General features: G+C 41.5%; 1 protein-coding gene across 11 annotated transcripts in view; it reads right to left on the bottom strand.

Moving 5' to 3' along the window:
- Window positions 1–561: 561 nt before the first annotated feature.
- The window catches only part of PLAGL1 (PLAG1 like zinc finger 1), a 46,425-nt gene continuing 28,081 nt past the window's right edge, over window positions 562–18,905 (bottom strand). For 8 of the 11 annotated variants that reach the window (XM_023923457.2, XM_086868980.1, XM_086868931.1 and 5 more), the window contains 6 exons: window positions 13,840–13,995; window positions 12,664–12,776; window positions 10,258–10,407; window positions 6,820–6,939; window positions 4,767–5,263; window positions 562–4,365 (listed from right to left, as the gene is read on the bottom strand). In XM_023923457.2, coding sequence (XP_023779225.2) covers window positions 3,090–4,365; window positions 4,767–5,263; window positions 6,820–6,939; window positions 10,258–10,407; window positions 12,664–12,776; window positions 13,840–13,995 — 2,312 coding nt within the window. In that variant the 3' untranslated portion in view covers window positions 562–3,089. Of the gene's footprint in view, window positions 4,366–4,766; window positions 5,264–6,819; window positions 6,940–10,257; window positions 10,408–12,663; window positions 12,777–13,403; window positions 13,502–13,839; window positions 13,996–14,998; window positions 15,192–15,312; window positions 15,515–18,905 lie in introns of those variants that run through there. The other 3 variants (XM_086868956.1, XM_023923458.2, XM_086868960.1) reach the window with 2 other exon arrangements.

The raw sequence follows: 18,905 nt of genomic DNA, 5'->3' as shown, positions 1-18,905 counted from the left end.
TGGATGACTTGGGAGTATCTCATGTCTCTCGAGTTGCAAGAATTTTTAAACAACTGTATTTGACAACATAACTTTTTGAAATAATAATGCCTTTCTTTGTCATGGGACATCATCAGCTTCTGCTACATTTATGATATCAAGAATCTGGAAAAAGAGAATTGAATGGCCTGATGGGTTTAAGCAGCATTGCACATTTAAGGTTTGCTTCTGTGCTTTACTTGCAGACAGCACCACTGTGTTCTTTTAAAGTATTTAAAAATGGATCAAAAGTCATTACTTCCTTTTTATTTGAATGAAACTGTCTTTAACCTGTAGCTACATGTGCATTGGTAAGAAATGCTTATCATCTTTCCATATTTTGGAAGAGGCTGAGATCAGGCAGCAGCACCTCTCTTGGCAGCCTGAGCTCAGGTACCCTGCCCCGGGGGCTGAAAGAGCAGATGAAAGAATGTGCTCAGTGTCTGCATAATGTTTGCTTCTTAACACCACATTTAAATTCAAGGACAAGTTTTTCACTAATTACTGACACCTCTTATAAAAACACAAACCAAAATAACAAAATGTGTATGATCAGGCAGTGCTATAATTTTTTTTTGTAGCAAAGAATTTTTTGTTGTTGTTTAGTTATTTGGGTTTTTTTACAAGTACATAAGCTTGCTTGAAGCCAAGTAAATACAATTTGCACAAACAGGGAAAAAATACAGTTAAATGAATATACACACACACACACACACACCTTTCCAAGTCCAGATGAAAATACAAGCCTAGCTGTAGAACATGCATATAAGACTCTTTGCAGCCTGTTCCCTATTCTGGAACTCATAATTTAAATAACTACTCACTGGACATGACTGTGCAGTACCTGTTCTCCTCCTGCTGTTGTCATTACCGGAATGACCTTAAAATTCCTTTTGGTTTGTCTTATGCCAAACATTTTCATAAAAATAAATTTTAAAAAAAACCCTCAGCACTGCATCTGCAGAACATATTCTCTCATGAAAGGCAATAAGACAGTCCTTGATCCAAGTACCGATCAGCTTGTAAGAATATTCAGTGACATTGTACAGCTACAATGATCCATTGCTCAGTAACAGCAAAACAGCAATCACATAAAAATTATTTTTTATTTGAAGCTCTCCAGAAATATTCCCGTGATTAATGAGGGAGAAGAGAATATGCTTGCTCCATGTTATATTAGTAATGACCATTGGGTACTATCAAGTCTCTTTGGATTTAATAGAAGAGTAGTTCTTGGGGTTTGATAATTTACTCAGATTCAGAAATTCTGTGTCTGTTTTAGATGAAACAGAATCCATTAATAACTGAGCCATCCACTAAAACCATGATTATTTTTTTTGTAACTATTGGTTAGGCAACAAAGTAAATTGTGAAGAGTTTGTTTCTTTGTTTAATAATGTCATCTACTGGAACATGTGATTTTTACAATTTCTGCTTGTTCATGCATCAGGTGATAGGACTGTCACACCAACACACTGTCCACAGGAACTTTTCACTGACAAACAGAAGTCCCCATGGCTCTAGTCTGCAAGAAAGAAAGGCTGGAGTCCAACTGCAGCAGCCCCAATGTTTCTGAGCAGAAATCCCATGAGTAAAACAGCCCCAACCATCATCACACCTGCTAATTTCAGCTGGCACTTGTAAGGCAGGTTCAGAACTGGTTTTGCACAGGGCTCAATGTCAACTCACTGTTGCCCTGAAAACTAAGCCTTCTGATCTTGTTTTTCATAGTTTTAGTTACTTTCCCAGGAAAGTAACTATAAACATAAGTGTTTACACATTCCTTCTAAGAAACATATTTGATGGACACTTCGCATGACCAGTGTGACTGGGAAGGTGGTAACTTAATTATCCAATCCCTGGTCATTGTCAAGAATCTATAAATACTGGAGTCAGAAAATAAAGCTACTTCTTTTCCTGTCATACCCTTGAGACATGTCCGTGTGAATCATTCCATGCCCTTTAGCAATAGCTCACCACCACAGCCCCTCTGTGCATGGATCTGCCCCTGGCTCCACAGGGGTCCCACTTGGGCCAGGGCTGGATTTCAGTGAAAGCCCATATTTTCAGATGGTTACAATTATTAATCATTTCCCAGACTAAACAATGGTCATTTTTATCAACAAAAGGTGAATAAAGGCCCCTTAGGTAGGATGAATGATTTTTTATTAAGTGTTAAATTAATCAAGCTGTTGACAGGATATCATAAGCTTAAATTTAAGCAAATGCTCAAGTGCTTTACTAGAGAGAGAAAGAGAGAGAGAGAGGTGTCTGATATCTTGACAGATCCAGCTCTAAATGAAAATTAATGTTTTGCTCTAACTTGAGACAATTCACTTCCCATTCTGAGAACTGCATGTTTCCAAGACAGCAGCTCTTACACAGTTGTTCAGAAATGGTATTTCCAGCCCTAGGAAAAAGGCAGCAGAGGCACACAGCTGAACTGCCTGCCAGAAAACAAAATCTAGTTTAACATAATCGTAATAGTGATGATCTCCACTGAAGAACGTGAAACAAGGACGTAATATTTACTCTTGGAATGACTGTGATTTAAACTAAAGATTAATAAAGTTCATTAATTAAGTGCATAACAGAAATCTATCTGATGCTGATAAATCATTTGTTACATTTGCCATGTGTACAAATCTGCTGTGATTTATGGCTCATTAAATAGATTTCTTTGTGATCTCCCCCCTCTTCCCATTCACTCTAACTGTATTTCTCCTACTGCAGCAGCCATTGTTTTATTGTGCCTGTTATGATACTTTGCTGTCATTGAGGATAGTTATTCAGTTGTTTGCATGAAAAGAAACAAAAATATAGAGGGAGCTGAGGGAAATATGTTAGTTCTGCTGTTGTCATATGCTAAAAAACTAATAGTATGAAAAATAGAGCTTCTTGTTTATTAACATCTTGAATTTAACTACCATGTTCATAACATGATTTGAAAAAATCTGGGGCAGTTTTTCTTAAAAACAAAACAAAAACAAAACCACCCCGGTCCTAACAGATTTAAGTAAGAAGCAAAGTCTTTTTAAAAAAAAGGGGGAAAAGCCCACACAGGGTGATGATTACTTGAAGGCATGGTGAAAGTGAGGCAATGTTACAGAATTTGTAGTGGATGGAAAGGAGCGAGGAAGATGATGCAGCTGGCTTATGGCCATCCCACCAGTTGCTAGCTGAAGACCTTGCTGTTGGCCAAGGCCATTCAGCCTGTGTGATGGGTCCTCTGAGCCAAATGCCGTTGTGATGTCCCCAATAGTGTTCTGATTGTCACCTGGTGGGAGCTGCCAGAAACCCATCACATGAGTGAGATCCATGAATGGCAGGCTTGCAGTTTCAGCTGCTGTCTCTGTCTCTTTGTGCACTGGGTACTTGTTAGTATCCCCTACAGGCCCTGAGGAAGCTTCTTCCATATTGATTTTGTGGAGAGACTGAGGTTCTGGTAAGGGCAGGTCCTCGAGAAGGTGCACGTTGTAACCTTTAACATCCACTTTTATCGGTAGATTCTTGAGGGATCCAGCGGCAAATGAGGTAGAACTAAGGTCATATTTGTTAGGCTGATGAAGGTTCAGGTTGATAGGGACGGCTGCTGAACATGGTGTGGGAGGGACAGCTTGGAGGCTGTCTGCACAGCCCATCCTTTGCAAGTGAGGAGAAGACTCAGGAGGAAGAGCAGTTTGTAAGCTTGGCTGGGAATGAAGATGTGAACAGTTGTATTCCTCCGTTTCTGAACTGTTCACAATCCCATTCGGCACAGGGACCCTTTCAGGAAGAGGGGACAGCATGCTGGTGTCTTCCTTCAGTCTATATGAAAAGACCTGGTCAAGGAGACCCACTGAGTCACCATTCTGCAACCTGCTCTTCAGCAGTTCTTGTGGATGAGTCTTCCTAGTGTGGCGCGTCAGGTGGTCCTTCCGCCCAAATCTTTGGGCACAGAACTGGCACAGGAAGTCTTTGCAGCCTGTGTGAACCACCATGTGACGTCGCACATCTTTACGGGTATAGAAGTGACGCTCACAGTGGTCACACTTATGTTTCTTTTCCTTCATGTTGCCAGCTGGTTTCCCTGCATGACTTTTGAGGTGTTCCAACAGAACCTCAGTACCACCAAACTCTTGGGCACACACCCTACAGGTGAGGTCCCCGCTGGTGGCAGCATGAAGAGCCAAGTGTCTCTTATAGCCTAGCTTGGTGTTGTACTTCTTGCCACACTCTTCACACTTGAAGGCCATCTTGTTGGGGTCATGAGTTTGAAGGTGATTCTTTAGATGGTCCTTCCTGTGAAAGGTCTTTTCACAGTAGCCACACTGGTGAGATTTCTGTGGAGAATGAGTGGCCGAGTGCCTACGAGAAAAAAAAAACAGAACACACCCACACAAAAAAAATGTTGTTTTATATACATTCTAATACATTCACTCTTGCAGACTCAAAACTTGAAAACACTGGAATTCTCAAAGGAAGGCATTCTCACAACTTCTAAGGTTATTAGCAAAAGCCTAAATTTTGTGGGGGGGAGGAAGGAAGGTGTTGATCTTAAAGCATAGAATAGATTAAAACTGCTCAACACCATCTTTATGAGTAGCCACCACAATTAAGGGAAACTAGTTTTCTCCCATTCTATCAAAAACAGTAATAATAAAGACTGGACCTCAGGGATTAACTGTCACTAGAACACCCCAAAGGAAAAAGATGTCTTTTTGATTCCCCACACACCCAGCAGAAAAGGAATGCCTTCAGAGCTGTACCTGAGCAGTTTATATTTGGAAATGAAGGCTTTTGTGCATCCGTGCTGTGAACACTTGTAGGGACGCTCCCCTTTGTGCGCATAAGTGTGGACTGTGAGCTTGTCAATGGAATCAAATATCTTCCCACAAAGTCGGCAGGGATAACTATCTGGCTGCTTCGCCTCTTTTCCCTTCAGCAGTGAAGACCGACCATTTCTCCATTTAGGTATAAACCTTACGAGAGCACCACAAGCGCTTCCTGAGCTGGCACAGCTGAACTTTGCGGCAGAGGAACAGGAAATGGTCCCAAAGCATTGAGTAATGCTTTTTCCTAATGACGCTCCTCTCAGTTTCCCTTTGAGTTTGCTTTTTGCTTTCACGGGTCCCAATTTATTTGGTGGTCTGAACCTTGTAGGAAGGACTCGGTCTTTATGGATGCACTGGTGGGATTCCAGCAGAGCAAAAGTTGCAAAAGTGCTTCCACAGCTGGAACATATCCAAGGGTCTACGGGCTCTTTCTGCAATGAGAACAGAGACAGGTCTTTCTTACTAACTATTCTAAGGAAAGGTCATATTCTCCTCACTCATCTTCTCCTGTGCTTTTCTAAGACCCATCATTGTCCTTGGTTGCTACCACCTAGTTCTTCAACTGGCAATAGATTCTCTCCAGGAATAAAAACTCAAAGGAAAAGTAAGCTTTTTTTTAAAAAAAAGCTAAATTCTGATTTACTTGGTTTTGTTTAGCATTTACTGTAATAGTCCTGAGTCCTTCACCTTTGTTTATCTGTGCTTACTGAATTTTAAAGTCTCTACATTTGTTGCATTTATGAAATTACTCATAAAAGCAGTTGTAAATTGTACTTTATCCTTAGACTGACACAGTTTATCTGCTATTCCAGCCACACAAAAATGGGATGGGTTTGTGTACAAAAATGTAGTTAAGCCACACAGATTTCCTTGTGTCTTGGGCCAACTCCATGCTCTACCACACAGCAACGGTCAATGGCTACAGGGGAGACTTCCTCACTTAGCTTGACATTTGGCATTAGACTTCCATTAACTGTACAAGAAACACCTTAGGTTTAGGGATCCCAAGCCTACCCTGACTTAAAGCCTCTTTTTTCTTTTTTTTACTTTTTTTCTCTTTTTTTCCCCAAACAATGTATTATTTGGAAGTATTACTACCATGGAAATAAGAGCTCTCCTGGATCCAGCTGAATTCACTTTAAATACTAATATTATAAAAATTCTGACAAAAAACAATTACCAAAAAACTTGAATCACTGATGAAACGTACTTCCAATTAAAGCATGACCATGTACTTCCTCAACTTCTTCTACCTTTTATGTAAGCTTCTCATAAACTGTCCTTCTTTTCCCTTAGTCTTGGGCTAGCTTGCTCTGGAGAGCATGGTGAAGCTGTAGCCACTCCATCTTTATTTCCAGACTGAGCCCTCCTCTCTGCTAAGACTTGTGTTTGATGCTGTGGCTCTTCCACACTTTCCTTCTGGGGAATATTCTCAAGGCTTCACAAGCCTTCTTGGAACATGAATCACTGGCTCATTTGTATTCCCTGTTTCCCATTCTTCCTAGATTAAGTATTGATTTTCACAGCCATGTTTTCAACGCTTAACAAACTTTTCCTATCAGTTTAAGGACTTCTGCTATGACACAGAGGGAAGGTATTTGAATTAGTAGAAAAGGGTTACTGAACAGGAAAGACTGAAATAATTAGTGGGTATTCTGGCCAGTCAGTCAGAGCAAAAGAAGGGGAAACAGTGAAAATAGTCTGAGACTGGACAGCTTGGTTATCCACAGATTAGTGCCCATCTTAAGTCTTTCCAATACGTCAAGTGGTGCCACTTACTTCTGACTGTATCTGATGGATCCATTGGATTACAAACACAGGACAAGGAAGAACAACCTTTCTCTGAATAGCTGCTTAACTAAAATTGCTAAAAGTACTCAATGGCCTACACTTGCATTACTGGAGTTATATAAACAGAGAAAACATGTAAGTAAACCATTATTTACTATGTCTAGTGATGGCTTCAATGCACTGTAGGGGTACTTACCGCTACTGGAGGCAAAGGAGAGACATCTGATTCTTCTTTAATGAAGACTGCAGAAGCTTCCATAAATTTGGCATAATCGGCAGCATACCATACTTTCAGTTCTGTGTGGGGTTCAATTGGCTGCAAATGGAAAAAAACAGCACATGTTTACTTGTATTAATTTTCCTAAACCAAACAATAAGAAAGATAGGAGGGGCAGGGGCGTGCAGTGTTTTGTCCTTACCCAAACTGCATTTTCTGACTCTGTTTAAATTATTGGTAACTTGGTTTCAAGATTCAAGCATTTTTTGAGCATTACTGCCCACTAGGGCTTGACACTTTCCATTTCTACAAGTGGAATTGTGTATGCACAGAGATTTGGGGCGGGGGGGAGGGGGGCAGTAGCCGGAGGGTTGCCTCAACCCTCATAACCTTTGCTCAGTAAGATGTATTTGCCTGGGATGTTCAGACAGCCAACAGTCTTTCCAAGCAATATCCCATGTCCATTCCTTGATGTCTGGAAGCCCACTGGACACAACACTTAACTACAGGGCATGGGCAAAGGAAAAATGCATCATGAATGTACAAGATCCTGGATGCCTCCTGGATAAGTCACACTGAGCACGGGTGCAGAGCTGATCAATAGGTGGACTGAAAGCCAAATTGTCGCCTTTCCATGGGCTGGCTCTAACGTGTCGGGCTTGCTATGGGTGTGCTTTATTCTAACTCTGCCCTCCTTCCACTGAAGCCTTCCCCCACAGAATTAAGTGAGCCCATAATCTGCAGTCTCCCATCCAGTCATGCTTGCCCAAATCTCTCCTTGGACTGGACTATGACCTCTTCTGACAAATACTTTCAGTCAATAATATAGCGAATAAAAAAAAAGAGGCATGATTACACTCACTGGCTAAAGATCTATTAGTTCTTTAAATGCAAAGGAGAAAACTAAACTTTGGGGTTATGATTTATATGACTCCCTGACCCTGTACACAATTTTCTTCATCTATAATTAAAACCAACATTGCTGCAACAGGGGTAGAGCCAAACTGCACTGTACTTGTAGTTTTCTTTTAACTAAGATAAACTCATGCCACCAAAACCCCACAAACTAGCCCAGAAAGAGAGCAGCTGAGTCTTATTCCAGAAAATGTAACATCATAAAATCCACTTATTTTGTAATATTGGTGTGGGATAAGCATGGTAGAGGAAAGACAGTGTAGATTGTGAATGCAGACATGTGAGGGGATAATTGTGGGTTTAATGCTGAAAACTGAATTTTGAACTCCCAAGCACAAGCCTGCCTGCTAACTACAACCAGTATGGGTTGGGTGTACATTTTGATAACATCTGGCCTAAACAGAAATGGTCTGTTCTGAATTCTCCAATCAGCTAAGGACATGAGGCAGAGTCATTACCTAGGAGGCTCATCATGCATTGTGAGACAAATGTTTAAGGATGTCTTGGACCTTGGCCCGTGACACCTGAGACTGGTACCCACAAAATAATGCACAGCATGACATTGTCATGACTTTCTGCCCAGCTTTCCTAGACTAGCAGCCTAGGAGCTATGGGGAGCTGAGACTTGGTCAATGTGGCTTTGGTGGAGGGCAAGTGCATCAGTGTGTGAAACAGTCCAGTAATTCAAAAACTCTAATCTCAGTAAAACTGATACTAAATATCAGTATCCAAATCCACTACAAGTTGTCCTTGTGCCACCAGTGACAAGAGAACTGCAGCACACACTTGAAACTCTCCTGGGATCAGACCAACAGCAACCATGGATGATTTTTATTTGCTGACAATTCTATACCCTTTAAAGCACTTATTTCTAAGGATTGCAGCCATTAGGTCAGAAAGTAAGCTAATGGTCGTGGCAGGATGCCACTTACATGTCTGCATTAGTAGCTGTAGTTTCACATCACTGAAATCCCATTTCTTTGTAAAACCGGCAGGGAAAGGAGCCAATCCCACTCCCATCTTAATACACTTTATTAAAAATGTTTTGAGAAAGTATCTTCAGAATCATCCCTAAGTTGGCCTCACAGCATGACCAGCAGGGTGTGCCTAAGTGTAGCACAAGGCCATCACTTTCACTGACCAGGACAAAATCTACAGGATGCCAGAGCACCCTGAATGATACTGGGACCTCGAAGAAACAAAACCCAAGTAATGCTCTATGACACACAGCACAGCAAAGGTTCCAAGACACATGCCTCATCCTAGGGCACTCTTTGTGTCAGTGTATAGGATGCAACTCTCCATTAATGTCAATGTGCAGAGTTCTGCCGAAGTCAGCAGAGAGCTGGTTCAATAGAATTAAAATTACACTGGAAATTCGAAGTTACCAGTTTATAACAACTACTACTTAGAAAAGTTCATGCTTCCTAAATATAGTATTAGTAATCCTGTCAATTTTACAAGCATATCATGCATTCTAAACCAAGTTGAAATCTCAAATGATATGGACTGCATGAGAATCTCAAACACAGCCTAAATATGTCTCAGAGTATTATATACTATCTCACATTTTTCTTTTTTTCTTAATGATTATGTTGATATTAATCCCCAAATCAGCTATACTCCATACCATTATAAAAGACTTTAAGGGTATGAAATGTTATTCTGTCATCACCACTATACAGTAAACATTTTTCTCACTGTGCAGGTGGAGAAACAAAAATGAAGGAGAAACTGTAATAACTACTATGCCACAGAAATGTGTGCCAGTCTTGGATATGAAACTGAAATGCTGGATTTTAATTCACAGGAACTACTTTTCACTAATCTCTTTTTTTTTTTTAATGTTGCTCACAATGATACACAAGCATTATGTTCAACAGATAGATTTCCACTTCCCAAGTGTGAAAAAGAGTTATTTCTGATTAAAACCAACTCTGCCTAAGAAAATGGCCAAAACAATAAAAACCAAGACTGTATGTTCTGGTTTCATTTATAAACACAGAATACCTTGTTCTCTCTCTTCAGACAAAGATGCAGTCCAGAATCTCTAACATAAACTGATCATTTCATGGCAAAATTACAGCATTCTAAATTTTGCTGAAAAGGCTTCAGATTTAATGAACATGGAAAATTGTACATAAAGATTCACTTAACACCCTGCTCCTGAGCATAGAGTAATGTGCTCAGAAAACAACATGTGTCCAGAAATGAAATAAAAGAAAGGAATTTGTTTGTTATTTCCAGAATGAAGTACTGTTGAATGTAATAATGCCAAATACTCTCACCTGGGATTAAAGAGTGTTCAGTTTGAACACTAGAATCGTGAATGATTTTTATGTTCCCTAGGCTCGATTTCTTCACTACCCACAACAGCAAGTACACAACACCTTTTCCTGACAGAATGTAATCCATCTTTCATTGTAGAAGTGTTAGTCTTTCAGATCTTTTGTCTATAAATTTCCTTTTGGATGAGAGGTGAAGCAATGTAGGTTTAACTACCTTAACTGTTGTGAAGTAGACTTCTCCACAGTGCTGATAAGCCACAAGGGTCTGTTCTTCTTGGTTCCGGGCTAGCCGGACAAACATCATCCAGTTTCCACAGTCCTCATTGGGAGTGTCCAGAAAGTACTTCCCTCCATCTTTCAACACCTGAGACAAAGGGGGAGAACAGGAGGACAAATATGATAAAACTATATGGAGGCACTTTTCTTTCATTTGCAATCACAGCTATCAGTTATTTATCTTGGTCATATGTCCCTTGAAATCATGGTTGTTTTGAAGTAGATCACTCTTAATGAACACTGAGTGCAAAAGAAAGTGAAGAATGAATACCTGCTGAGCACCCCACCACTAAAATAACTGTAGGCCTTTGTATGTATTTCCCATTTATAGTTCATCATTTTTATGTTATATAAAGATAGTATTATAAGAACTAAGTGCAGGCAGGTAGAAAGATAAGCTTTATGCCTTAATCTACTTCCTGAGCCCTTGATAATCTCAAGCTTCAATGCTACTACATTTTGCATGGAACAATTGTATAGCTTGTGTTAATAAGTCCAGAGAGGTAACATACAACATAATGGCATTTTAACAGTCTTCTCTTTTTCCTCTTAACAATGCAAAAGTAAATACAAACGAACAATTGTGCCAGAAATATCTTTTTCTTTTTCCTTTACTTCATTCTTCCTAAATTCCTCCCCAAGAGAATGCCCCTATGAGGCAAAAACTACTGACCTCAAACAAGACAGTTGCTTTTCTGCAACGGTGTCTCAAACATGGAGAGACAAAGCTGCACACCTGATGCCAGCACAGTTTGTATTTGTTCTACTAACCATGTAACTGAGCAAGTAACTGCAAAAAAAGAGTTGCATTTTCATTGCTTCTGGGAACTACTTTATCTAGCTTCATCACGTTTCCGATGAAAGCACCTGCCTGTTGGACAAGTTTGGTCACATACTCATGCTAGGGAGAAGTCAAGGCAGCTACTGCTGTCATGTAGGAAATCTGGGACTCTAATCTCCTCTTCTGAAGAAACAGTCCATTCATCAGCCAGAGCTGTGCTTATCACTGTATACTTTTAAGCAAATGGTGCTGACTGATAGAGGATAGGGTGTGGTTTACAATGGCTTGGTGAAGAGGAAGGAACTGGGTGCTTAGCTCATCCATCCATTGTTAGAAAGCACGTTTTCTGCATTTTTAATAGTGTCTAATCAAAAGACCGAAGATATTTAGTTATAGAGAAGAACAAATCTTTTCTGGTATCTGCATGCTATGAAAATCCCATAGACGGATGGTGCTACTTCCCTGGCAGATGATTCCCATGTGCAAATCAAGTTTGCAGCAACTACTGAAGCTGTTACTACTTTGAAGCTCTCAAACTAAAGTTCAGAAGTATTTCCTCACAACACAGTGTTTTCCAGCCCCAGGCTTCTGGAGAAAGCTCAAATGAAGACACAGAATGTGTCACAGGACAGCTGTTGCTGGCGTCTCTCTATTTGGGGGTGAGATATGAAATGCAAACTCCGGAAGAACCCTGACCTGTTGGGAAGTCCTGACAGAGGCTGTGGCTTGACCATGGACTCACTGTATGAAAGAGCTGTGCTCAGCCATGACCCTGACAGCAAAATGCAAAGACTGGAGCCCAGAGGATTGCGACCAACTCTCACTCCCAAGGAATTCCTGCAGGAAGGGATGTCCACGTAGATTTGTCTAAGCTAGGCTGGTCCTGAGAGGCTATGATTTTTGCTGGATAAAGTACAAATAATAGTGTGATGGTCCAGGTGAAACAGTCAGTACCTACATGTGCAGCAACAGAAGGTACCTAAATACAGGTGCTCTAAATAACAGTTCTAACTCTGATTAAATAAACTGAGGTAGTGCACTGTGTGTCAAAGTCTATATATAAATTAACTATTATTATTAGTTAATAACAATAACATTCAAAATTAATTCAGAAGGGTTTTCCTATCCCTGCACTGTTTCTCCCTCCTAAGCCAGTGCCTTAGTGCATATTTCTGTCACTCTCACTCAGTGCACAAACTCAAACCTCCCAGTGGTGTGGTGTGGTATAAAGCACAAACCCTTTTGTCTTATCTGGGAGGAAACTTCAGCAGCCATGCTCTCTGAAAAGCTTATCAAGAGCTATTAGACTGATAGGCCTAACACCCTAGAAATGGTAAAACTAGAAAGCAAGAAAGCAAATTGCTAGAAAACATATATACAGAAACATTTGGGTACTTCAGGTTATGCTGTACTGCCCGATAATGTGACTTACACTCATACTTACACATCAAAAGTACAATTAATGAACTAGATCAGATGGCAAATTGACTGATGAAAATACTTAAATAAATGTGAGCTGCTAAAGATACATACACATTTCATAGAAAGGCAGTGGGTTTTTACCTGCAGGACTAGCCTGCTCTCATCATAGCAGGTCAGTTTTGTAGACAGTTGACCAACATAAGGGCCAAATTGTGTTCTCTTCTGTATTACTTTCTTTGCAAATACACCAAGGACTGTGAACAAAACAAAGAGCAGTCTAATATTAGCACAGACATCACAATCTACTTATTGTATGCTTACAATTGTGAAAATGAAGATAAACAAAACAGTGTAGAACACATGGATTATTTTTCTAGACAAATTAGCCCAGTAAATAATTTTAAGGTGAAGAAACGAAAAAGAATGTAAATAGGTAATGATTTTTTTAATAGGAACTACATAGAATAAAAAGTGCCAAAAATTCATGACAGGATGTTAAACTGAGTATGCAACACAAACGTGTTAATACTCCTCAATCTACAAATTGATTTTATCATAGACCTCTCATTCTTGGCATAATCTGGGAGGTTGTTCTCTTCTAATAAGAGCAGAAAGAATCTATAAAAACACAGTATTAGCCTTCTTAATCATTTCAGTTATTCCACTGCCAGATCAATGGAGTGACAGTGTAGGCATTTTGTCACTCTCTTTCTGAAAACTAATCTAGGCAGGACTAATTTCATACAGGTAGCTGTGGAAAATTTTCACACTAAGAACATCATTCCTTTGTTCATGTTTGGGCATTCAAATTGCTTTGCTTTCAGAAGTAAACAAAAGTCTTTCTATAATATGAACTGAAAATGCTGCAAAAGGTAAATGACCCTGCTGTGATCTCCTGAGTTTGCAGGGGGTGGAGAAGGGATGCAATTTACCATTTTGCTTCTGACCTTTCATTGATTACTCTTTCCTGTTTTGCATGCTTGGGGAAAAGAGAAAAAAAGTAGGAGCGCATGACTGTTATTATTAGATACAAATTCAACATTCATTAAAAATGGATAGACTGAACAGAGCTAACTGGTTGCTCACAGCTAAATGTCACACCAGCTCTGGCTAATGTCCTGCCATCAGTTTATGCGTCTGTTACCAGAAATCAGTCATAAAAAACAGTAGCTGACTGTGAGCTTTAGCTGTGCTCAGCTGAAAACAGTCTTCATAGTGCTAATGCCCAGTGATTATGCCTTGAGTTACTCATGAAAACAGGCCAGTGTTTTTGTCTCCTCTTTCTCAAATGTGGGAAAAAAGAGCTAAAATACTTACTCTGCTGGTTTCCAGCTCTCAGCTCCAACACTCGCAAAGTGAGGTAGTGAGGTAGGGTGAGACGGGCTCGGCTGGGAATAACCCTATCTTTAGCCCTGATGAGTGGTCCGTGGAGTTTGCATTCTCCTATAAGGCTTTTACCGCAATCCTCACACCCTACAAATCCAGAAAAGGGAACCTGTTACTAAAAATGACATACTGCTTTCCAATTTAGTCTCTTCTAATTTTGTCATCTTGAGAACACATCTGGAATTACAAACGCTTTTCTTCACATCAGAGTTCTACATTAGGTAGCGAAAAGATTATCTGCAAGTCGAAACTAAACAAGGAAGGTTTGAAATAATACCTCCAGTTTGTGCATTCTCTCCTGAGCAAATTGGTGTGTCTTGACCTCCAAAGGTTTATACACGTGCTCATTTGGAGGTGTCACAAACTGAGCCTTTAAGGACTAGGATGGGAGCAAAACTGAACTTCAGTGCATGCCCAGCTATAAAGTAAGATGCATATATTTATACAGAAATGTGGACAAAGTTGTTAGCAATAACCTAGGTAAGGTTGGTCCCTTCCAACCTTACCCATTCTGTGATTATGAAATTCTGAAATTTGCAGAGATCCAAGGAATCCAAGTAAGACTTAGCGTCTGCCACACAGACCATTCTCAGCAGAAGACGAGACCCTCGGGGTTCCATGAGAAATGAGTACAGTGGGTCCTACAGCCACAGCTCAGCTGACAATCATGCAGGGCCAGCCTTCTCATAGGCTGCTCTGCCTGTGGAAGTAAGGAAAAGGGGCACACCACATCTCCCAGCCGTTGGTTCTCCACAATGACATCTTCAGGCTGGACACACGGACCATCCAGAGAATTCATTAAAGAGAAATACATGTCTGCAAACTGACTTTCCCCCAGCACAGTGAGATATTTTTGGTTCAGTGCAGCTCAAACTGGTTGCCAGGGAAACTCATACAGAGCAGTGACAAAACTGAGCAATGAGACTTTCCAGCAGAAGGTCATCTCAGCACTGGTGTCACACAGGGCAGTGGGAAAAAGGGGACTTCTTGCACAAAACCTTTTTATAGACAGTAGAAACCAAACCAGTGAGCTAACAATGCTTTATGACTGAGTTAAAAAGAAAAGCTGATATTGGTCATCCATGACTACCTCGTTTTGTTTTCCTTCTGAAAACTCTGCTGAGCAAGTCTATTCAGTGAGTGACAATACAGAGCAGAGGGGAGCCAGAACAGCCAAGAGATCCCAAGGGAGCACTGCAGCAGAGACTGGGGCAGGAGAGGTGAGGCTTCATCACAGACAGGGGCTCATAACCAAGGAGCATAAAGGGCTCGGGAGACACTGCCTGGAGAGACATCAGAGACAGTCTTTGAAAAAGGACAGTAGCATCATCAATGTCATATTCAGGGTACCTCAAAAAGGTTTCTGTTTGTAAACACAGGCAGGCACTTGACTAAATCACGCACCTTGAGGGTCTAGTCCAAAATCTCCCCAGATAAGCCTAAAGTATTCCTGCTGAGTTCTTCGGGCTCTCCATCAACTCCAACTGAGAAAATACACTTGTGTGTTGGTCAGGCTGCAGGCACTACAATAGTCAGTATTTTTCAATAATTTGTGGACCATGGAAGTTTTCTTTTGCCATGGCTCCCAGGCTGCACACCTGAATAGCTGAAAAACATGACTTGTTTTTGCTAGTGCTAAAAAGAGCATGCTCCTCTACATCCATCACTTAAAATGCACAAAAACTCCAACAATATAGCTACCAGGCAGATTTTTCTTGTTATACATTTGTTTATGTACTAAAAAGTCCTTTACAGCTAGGCTGCAAGAAAATAAAAATATTTCCCTGGTGATTTAACTTAACTGGCTTTTAAAGAAATTCACCCTTCTGAGGGCACCAAAATTATGAGGGCTTCCTGAGCCTGGTTGGAATAATAGTGACTTTGTCTCAAGTCAAACAGCTCCTGCTTGGAGAGTCATTGTATGCAAACGGCCGAAACACATTACCAAAAGCAAAATGGAGACAAAGAACTGCTGTTAGAGGAAGGATGTGTCTAATCATAAAGTACACGACCTTATCAATCCATGCCATACCTCTGTGATTCATCACTGAACAAACCTTCCAGCTGCCCCGGGGCAGTGCCCACCTCTGAGGCTCCAGGGTGGGCAACTCACAGGAGGGCTAGAAAGGGAAAGTAGGGGGAAAAGGGCATCCCTTGAATCAGTCTCCAAATTCTGCAGCAATGCTTCATTAGCTAACCCTCCTTGGTCCTCCAGAAGGGTCTGAAGACAGAAGGTCTGAAATGATTCACACATGGGTAGTAGTGGGGGTCCTCTCTAAAATCAGGAACTGCTTTGCATCCCACCAGGTATCAGCCTCCATGCTGAGCAGCCCCACAGACAGCTGCCCAGGCAGCACACCTCAGCAGCAGCACAAAGACATCAGCTAGCCCTGAACAAAACCACCTGCACAGCTGGAAGTGCTGTTAAGCACCTTGCTAGCATGGCCTGGGATTCTGACCTGGCATAGCTGCCCAACACCTTAAAATATGAGATTAGCTCAGTTGGTTAGAGCATGGTGCTAACAACACCAAGGTTGGTTCAGTCCCTGTACACTTAAGAGTTTGACTTGATCACCCTTGTGGGTCCCTTCCAACTCAGAATATTCAGCAATTCTGTGAAACATCCAGAGCTGTCCAATGCTTGTTCCAAGGTTTTCTATGTTTCATTATATGGGTCATGAAGATAATTAGAACAACTTAAGTTATTTACTAACAGGCATACTTGAATTAGATCTACTACACAGTATTTTTGACCCGTCACCTCAACAGGTTATAGTACCCTGTACTGCAAATTTATTGCATTCTAAAATTTGCCAGGTGTACCAGAAAAACAGGATTGGAGCACTGCAAATAGAATAACTTTAGATGCTACTGAAGGAAACTGAGATCTTTGTAATTTCTATCCCCAAAACTAACAGTGCAAAACTGTCAAGTTCACATTCTTCCTCAGAGTTAATTACAGGCCAAGTCATGATCCTTTGTGTCTCAATGCTAAATTATAGATGCCATTGGCAAAGGAATGTACATAGAGCCGCAACTCTATCATGTTTCAAAAATCAGTTTATAATGCTTACACAGATTTTATGCCTTTTTTAACTTGGCTAATTAAGCAAATATGTATTTTTTAACAACAGCTTCAGAACACACTCTAACCTGTTCTGAAATAGGGTGCATCCAGCTATGGAAACAACGCACACTTTGTTGTATTAGCACTAGAAATGAAAAACGCTTGGTCAGAAAAATCACTTTCTGCAAAGACTTCTTCTGCTTTTTGCTAGGTACCTCGACACTTTTTCTGTTTCCTTGCTCCCTCAAATTGTATTTACCCGAATAAAATTAATGGATTCGAGGTCACGAGCAAGCATGCAAGAAAAAGTAAAACTGCCACCATTCCTCTACTTTGTTGTGATTTAGATGAGTAGGCAACAAAAAGAAATAAACAAGATTTACAGGAGTTACAAGCTGTTAAAAAACAGCTTGAGTCATTAACTATATCCTTAGAAAAACAATGCTATATTGTTCCCCAGAGGGTACTTCTTCATTCTTCCTCAGTCCTTGCAATGATTCTGAAAAAATTCCAAATAACGTCTTTCTAGCTATATGTAGATAAGACTGTAAAAACTAATAGATCTTGTAGCTGTTAGGATTTTTAGTTTGCTGCACCTCTCTGCAGCAGTGGGGAGGCAGGCGTGCAGAAGAGCCCAGCCCTGGTGCAGGTGCAGGCTCTGGCCAGGTGTGCAGCCACCCCTGCCACTGCAAGGACGAGGTGCTCACCCCTGCCAACCACCTCTGGAGGGGCTAAGAGAAGGGTACATCTCCCCGACACCCCCAGCTGGTACCCCTGCCCCTGAATGCCTCTGCTCCCACTTCTCCCGCATATTGGGAGGCATGGTTGGCAGCAGCCAACCCCTGTCTTTCCCCTGCTCTTTGGGTCATCACAAAACTGAGAGCCGCTGCCCGCAGGACGCACTCCCACCGCCTGAGCTGACTGGACACTGGTAGCTGTGTTCCCAGGGAGGAGAATGGGCTGTGAGTGTGGCTCACCTGTACCGTCCTCACCATGCTGGTGCTTCGCCCCAGTCCAGGTCTAGGTGACAGCTTTCCTTTGCTGCAGCCTCTACAGCCTGGCAGCCTCAGCTGCCTCGTCCTCCAGACAGCTCTGGGGCCAGCCACGCTGCACTGGGACGAGCTCCCGCAGCCAGCGGTAGCCAAGCTGGCAGGGCAGCTTGGGCAAGCTGGACTTGAGCACAGTCAACAAACTGGTTTCCAAAACAGCAGCACGGTTGGAGCACCGTGCCACCCCCACAGGCACAAGCCCGGCCTCGGGGAGAGCTCATTAGTGTGGGCAAGGAGCCACGGGCTGCGGTTACACAGAGCCCTGCTGCACAGATAACGGGAGCTATACATAGCCATACTAGGAACTGCAACCACTGTCGTGATAGCTCACACATGCCACCAGACCCTTAACCAATCAGCAGCAGAACATCACTTTTTAAAACCAGTTTGCTAAAAAACTAGATGCCTATCAGGACCTCCTCCTTGCGTTTTCTCTGACCCCCGCTGTCAAACAAGACTTCACAGTACCTGAACATTTCAGTGGCCCACAAGATGCCCGTGGTGCAATTATGCTCCCTGTGAAGGCAGAGGTAAAACATTCCTTTTCAATTGTCCACTCAGAGCAAATGCATCCTGTGAGAAATGATCAGAGGCTGAGCAGACCCTGGCATTCGCTGCGCTGTTTTGCAGTATTAGAATTAGCTCCCATGTGCAGAGGGAACAAAGATCAGTGTACACAGCAGTCCAAATCCTAGCCTAATTACAATCATAAGATTTGCATAGCAAACAACAGTAATTTATTCTGGAGTAAAACTGTAGCACTCCGTTAGCCTTGTTCAGCTTTCACAGAGAGGAGCACTGCAAAAACACCTTCTGGATATTTTCTGTCTGAGAAGCACATGCCAGTCCTGGTTCTCTTAGTCAAAGGTGCATGAGGGTTT

The sequence above is a fragment of the Cyanistes caeruleus genome, chromosome 2, assembly GCF_971803275.1.
Source record: "Cyanistes caeruleus chromosome 2, bCyaCae1.hap1.1, whole genome shotgun sequence".
In the NCBI taxonomy this organism is placed as follows: Eukaryota; Metazoa; Chordata; class Aves; order Passeriformes; family Paridae; genus Cyanistes; species Cyanistes caeruleus.
Note: the sequence above shows the minus strand (reverse complement) of the source record. Positions and strands in the feature narration are given on the sequence as shown.